This window comes from Armigeres subalbatus, chromosome 3 (assembly GCF_024139115.2).
Source record: "Armigeres subalbatus isolate Guangzhou_Male chromosome 3, GZ_Asu_2, whole genome shotgun sequence".
Lineage (NCBI taxonomy): Eukaryota > Metazoa > Arthropoda > Insecta > Diptera > Culicidae > Armigeres > Armigeres subalbatus.
In genome coordinates, this window is record NC_085141.1 from 233711273 (window position 1) to 233717638 (window position 6366).

Sequence of the window (6366 nt, forward strand, 5' to 3'; positions counted from 1 at the left end):
ACTTTCACGGCCATCGAACGACTTTTAACCTTAATTGATCATTTGACAAGATTTCGTCACAAGCCTTCGATTTTCTCGACGCGCTGATTGGATTTCAACCATCAAAGGACGAGTTTTGCGATCAAGAGGTTATTACTCCGACTGTCCAGGCGAGTGAAGAGAAGATTCTTGAATTCCAATTCACATAACGGAATAAAAATGTCTTTTAATTTTCACTCATTTGTCATACTTATCCCAATCTTCAGTTCTCACTTTTTGCTCCTAATGCTCACTTTTATTTTCTTAGAACACACTTCGTGCTTTTCACTTGAAACACGTATTAACTATTCGACGCAATGGCATTCGGCCAAACTACCCCAAACACATTAGTATGCACTGCCCAGTCGTAAGATCACTGATTTTTCTATAAAATCTATTAAGTTTTACAGTTAATTAAAATATCTTTCAAAACTATTTGTTTATTTACAAATAATGTGTTTATTCTTCGATTAACATAAACTATTTTAAATGAAAGACTTGACTTGTTTGTTTTAATGACAAAGCACTTCTATTGAGTTCATAATAAGTACTTAAACGTAATAAGTGGCTAAAACTGAATCGGTTGAACCCATTCTGAGATAAAAGCATTTTTTGGCATTTTCAAAGTCTTTAAAAGATAAAATCAACTATTGCGTTATTTTACAACAATTAATGCCACTAGCATATTTCCGTTCGAGTAAAAATAAACGCCGCAAATCACAGTTGACACTATACACCACTAGCGACAACTAACCCTCAAATTAATGCCGTCCTTTGGCGTACTGAACAAATTGTTTGCACCCATGACGAGCTCCGAATTCTCACCATCAACCAGCTCAAAGTTTAACTTGGACAATAGCAACGATAGTCCTACCTTGGTCTGTACTTTCCCCATTCGCATTCCAATGCAAATTCTTGGTCCATCGCCGAAGGGTGCATACGGTTTGCTCTTTATGTCTGGATCGAGGAATCGATCCGGATCGAAGCGCATTGGGTCGGGATAGTACTGCGGATCGTGTTGCATTCCCATAATTTGAAGTACGACGGCTGTTCCCTTCTTTATTGTGATATCGGAATCGGGAACTTTGTAGTCTTGGGTACATTCACGGTTCAGAATCGGAAGCGGAGGGTATTTGCGGAGGGTTTCATCAATGCAGCATTCAAGGTAGCGCATCTCGTGGATGTTGTCGTACGACAGCTCTCCATTGTTGCGAGCGAGAACGGAGTCGATTTCGCTTTGCACTTTTTGTTGAATTTCCTTGTTTTTGGCAATTTCGTACAGGCAGAAAGACATGGTAGATGATGACGTTTCAAATCCGGCCAGGAAGAATATGTGGGCTTGTGCAGCAGCTTCTTCGACTGAGAGATTCTTGAACTTTGCCAGCTTTTCTACATCCCAGCGTTCATCGCCGGAAACGGATCCACCGTTACGCAGCTGCAACAGTAACTGCATCATGTCTTTTCGAACAACGCCGCTTTTCTCGCGATATTCAAGCGTTTCACGAACCATACCAAGTACAAATCGCTCTACCTCGTCGATCACGCTCTTGATCTTGAAAAATCTGTTGACCTTCGGTGCCATAAACGTTATCATAGTGCGCATGTTATTCAGAAAATTTGATTCGAAAACCTAATAAATCAAAGATAAGTGTCAGATTAGATAACAATTCATAGTGCCCTTGACCCTTATCTCACCTTGCGACCAATATGACGGAACGGTTCGTTGGGGTTGTTGATCGAATCGATCTCAATGCCGAAGGCGACCGATGCAATGTTGTCCGTATTGTAGCAAGCCAGAATTTCTCGGAGTTCCACAACTTCTTTACCCTGTGCACATTTCTCCATGTAATCTTGCAGAACCACACCCTTGTCGACCAACGTCTGGAACATGCCCTTCAGCCGACCGCTGGTGAATGTCGGGGTGAGTTTTGTTCGTAGGTGTCTCCATTTATCGCCAGCCAGGGAGAAGAGATTACCACTCAGGGGATCGTTCACTTCGTCCACATACAAACCACGGTCGTGGAAGTGCTGAAAGTCACGCACCATGATGTTTTTTGCCAGCTGAGGATCGTTCACCAACAGCACCGGCCGTAGCAGGAAGTACGTTCCGAGCAGACGGAATTGTTTGTTACGTTCGTACAGTTTCTCGCAGATGTTGGAAAACGAATTCTTTCCCAGGAAGAGATCTGCATAGTTGCCGAATGGGAAGTACGGAGTCAGCTGCTGGACTCCCCGACGATTCCAGTAGCTGAAGATATATTTGACAAGCGCAAAAGCGACCACGCACAGAAGTGCTATTCCGATTGAAAGCGGCGTCATTTTTAGTACTGATAGTCTCGCCCCTAGCACGAATGCTTTTATAAGAATTTGCTTTCGGGACCATCACGATGAATGGCAGTTTTCGGCTGTTCATGCTGGGATTCAGTGTTAATCGTCAGTAAGAACAACCGAACAACAAAAAATAGGGGGATGCAGTTATTCGTGAGAAGGGTAACATAAATCTTATTCAATAAATTGATGGAAAGAAAATTGTCTTTGCATGTCAGGTCGGTTAAATAAATAGTATATGAATTTATTTACCACACATTTTTTCAAGTTACAGGCTGAGTTGGCAAGTTGGCTCTGAGTTGCTTGACCCAATAATATTTTCTTTTTTAAACGAAGCTTGAAATGCAAATGATAATTCTATGATTTTCAGTATGTAATCCATCTCTGATCCACAATCATTTTGTATATGTTGTGGAAAAAAAGTAAACTTTTCTAATTATAAACATCCACATATAGCTCAATATTATTATGTTACCAATTGGGGTAAGTTCGACACCTACCTTCAAATCGCAAAATTCCTCTGTTTTATTGGACTCATCAGTCGCATAATGTACTTCAAGTATTGAAGAAAAGAGGTAATAAGAGCCGGAGAATTTAACTAAGTCAGAAATTGATTATGCTATGTACAATCATCATTGGGCGTGACAGGTCCAGGGGGTAATATTAAGTCATCAAGGATAATCTGCACGTCGACTAACAAAAGTCCTAAAAAAAACGTATTTTTAGTTCAATCAAAGGTAATTGCCTATCTCCGGGGATTAAACCACCCGACTTGGACGTTAATTTACAATGTTATGAAAACTCATATGTGAATATGTACGTTATGTGGAATATATTGATTTGGAAAATGTATTGGAGGTAACCACTTTCCCTTCGATGGGACTCGAACCCATGACCCTACAGTACGCTAGACTGGTGCTTTAACCAACTAAGCTACGAAGGACCTCCGTCGACCGTTGGCAACCGCTTCTCGTGCGCGATAGTCGTGTTTTCGGATAGCTCGCATACGTTTTTACGGTGAATAGCATTTTTTGTGGATCCTGTCGCGAAACAATTTTGCGTCGTCGCAAAATGTCATCGAACAGGCGAAACACACTGGTCGTCGATTTCGGCGTTCTTCCGAAACGACCTACGCTAGAGCAAGTGAAAGAAGTCATCGAGGTTGATCTTAAGCTCAAGATGGTGGATGTCAGAAATATTCAACTGCACAACTTGAGAAACTGTGTACTCATCGAGCTGAACGATGCAGGCTTGGCACTACGGCTGCAAAAAGAGCATCATCTCCTACACACATTCCGATGCCAGGGTGTGAAATATTCTATCCCTGTGTATGTAGATGGCCCCACCACCACCGTAAGGCTTCATGACCTGCCACCATGTATGTCTAACACAACCATCACCCAACATATGGAGCAATATGGAAAAGTGATCTCCATTCAAAACGAAGTATGGAAGAACTTCTTCCCTGGCATACCAAACGGTGTCAGAGTGATATGAATGAGGATACTTACTTACTTACGGATCCTGAACACCTCCGGTGGTGCAAAGGGCCGACTTGAAAGATCTCCATCCTGAGCGTTGCCCGGCTATCGCTTTAACCTGTTGCCAGGTTTGATTTCGGTCGACTTCTTTTATTTCTTTATTGAGGCTTCGCCGCCATGAGCCTCTGGGTCTGCCTCTGCTGCGATGTCCCGCTGGGTTCCAGTCTAATGCTTGTTTACAGATTTCGTTTCCGCCCCTACGTAGAGTGTGGCCGACCCAGCCTCACTTCCGATCCCGAATTTCTGTTGCTATCGGCCTCTGGTGACAACGACGATGGAGCTCATTGTTTGAGATCCAGTTGTGAGGCCACCAGGCCCGAATTATATACCGCAGGCATCTGTTAATGAACACCTGCAGCCGTTGAGTGTCCTCCACTGATACACACCATGTTTCGCTAGCGTATAACAGCACAGATTTCACGTTAGAGTTGAAAATTCGTATTTTGGTGCGTTCACTTATCTGCCTGTTTTTCCAGATATTTCTTAAACTCGCAAAGACAGCCCTTGCTTTCTTGATCCGTGCGCCTATGTCGATCTTGCTACCGCCGTCTGACGCCATTTGGCTACCAAGATATTGGAAGCTTTCAACATTCTCCACTGGTTGCCCGGCTACTGTGAAACTGGAAGCAGTCACCGTGTTTACATCCAACGATTTGGTTTTGTTGACGTTGATGACTAAACCTGCCGAGGAGGAGCGCTCGGCAAGGTCGTTGAGCTTACTCTGCATGTCAGAGCGCCGTTGTGCGAGGAGTGCAACGTCATCCGCCAATTCGAAGTCGTTTAGGTGCTCCATGGTTATAGGCTGCCATAACAGCCCGCGGTTTGGTTCACGGTCAATCGCACCTACCAGAATCTCATCGATTACGATGAGGAACAGTAACGGTGATAGGATACATCCTTGCCTCACACCAGCTACGACCCGGATAGGGTCGGACAGGACCCCATTGTGCAGCACTCTACACGAAAAGGCCTCGTACTGTGCTTCGATGAGGCCGATGATTTTCTCAGGAACTCCCTTGCGTCTCAGGGCGCCCCACATATTCTCGTGATTGAGACGGTCGAAAGCTTTTTCGTAGTCAATGAATACCAAGTAAAGGGACTCTTGGAATTCGTTGACCTGCTCCAGAATGATGCGGAGCGTGACAATATGGTCCACACAGGATTTTCCGGCACGGAATCCGGCTTGCTGCCGCCGGAGAGTCGCATCGATCTTCTCCTGAATCCGGGCTAGGATAATTTTGCACAGAACTTTGAGAACGGTACACAGCAACATAATGCCTCGCCAGTTATCGCATACAGTCAGGTCACCCTTTTTGGGCACCTTTACTAAGATACCTTGCATCCAGTCGACCGGGAAAGTTGCGGTGTCCCAGATATTATGAAATAAACGATGCAGTAGTTGAGCGGATGTCATGGGGTCAGCTTTGAGCATCTCGGCTGATATGCGGTCGACCCTGGGGTTTTATTCGATTTCATGCTTTGGATGGCTGTTTGAATCTCTAGCAGTGATGGAGCTTCGGTATTGACGCGTGTTATACGTTGGATCCTAGACAGATCATGCCGAGGTGGTGATGGCCTGGCTGGCACTTGAAAAAGTTGTTCGAAGTGCTCGAACCAGCGTTTCAGCTGGTCAGTTGGGTCGGTCAATAACTGATCATTCGCGTCTTTCACAGGCATCGTTGCATTCATCTTCGCCCCGCTTAAGCGTCGTGAGATATCGTAGAGGAGGCGAATGTCCCCGGTTGCGGCGGCTCTCTCTCCTTCGTCGAATGAGGATGAGGATGAGGTACAAATACCATCGCGTATAGTAATAGAAAACGAATCTACACTCGTAACTTTCCGAGGCCAAAGTAAACAAGTGACACCGAGCGGAGGATCTGAGACTCAGCAAGAAAAACGAACAGTTTCAAACACCGCCGAACGACAGAGCAAAGACGTGGACGAAAATTGCAACGATACAGCTGAAGCTACCCCGCATGCGGCAGATCTCAACTCAAGCGACAACGAATCTATTGATGATGACGCACGTGACACATCGACCCACAGTCCGGAACCACAGCAAAGAGGCGGTTGTCGACTGGGACAAATGAATCGAATTCGAATGAGGTTAGATGCGAACAAGATCGTAAGAGATCGTGTGGCAATGACAGCTGCCTGGACGAACTGCAGCACACCGAAGAGAATCTTCCCGATCCAGGATGGAAAGTGTACAATACTAGGTCGAAGAAAAAATTAAATGTATTGTTCGAAAATTGTATAGGGAAGGGGGGAATTTTTTTGATTCGACATGAATGCACTCCAACAGTGTGAAATGTCGTTAATAAAAATAAACAAACAAACAAACCTCCGTCGACGCTCCTCTAATGTGGACGTGTACAATACACATGTGGAAGTATTGGCTTGAGAAATGGATTGCGAGTGATTTGACCATGCATCCAGTTTGGGAATCTCGAGCTCGTTCAGTAGCCGCTAGGTTGCG

The 6366-nt window shown here is 44.7% G+C and overlaps 1 protein-coding gene across 1 annotated transcript; it reads right to left on the reverse strand.

Annotated features, from left to right (window-relative positions):
* Nucleotides 1–432: 432 nt before the first annotated feature.
* Nucleotides 433–2353, reverse strand: LOC134226763 (probable cytochrome P450 6d5). Its single transcript, XM_062707735.1, has 2 exons — nucleotides 1714–2353; nucleotides 433–1648 (listed from the first exon to the last, which is right to left on the reverse strand). The coding sequence occupies exons 1-2, from the start codon at nucleotides 2335–2337 to the stop codon at nucleotides 758–760; spliced, it is 1515 nt and encodes a 504-aa protein (XP_062563719.1). The 5' UTR covers nucleotides 2338–2353; the 3' UTR covers nucleotides 433–757.
* Between the last annotated feature and the right edge of the window lie 4013 nt (nucleotides 2354–6366).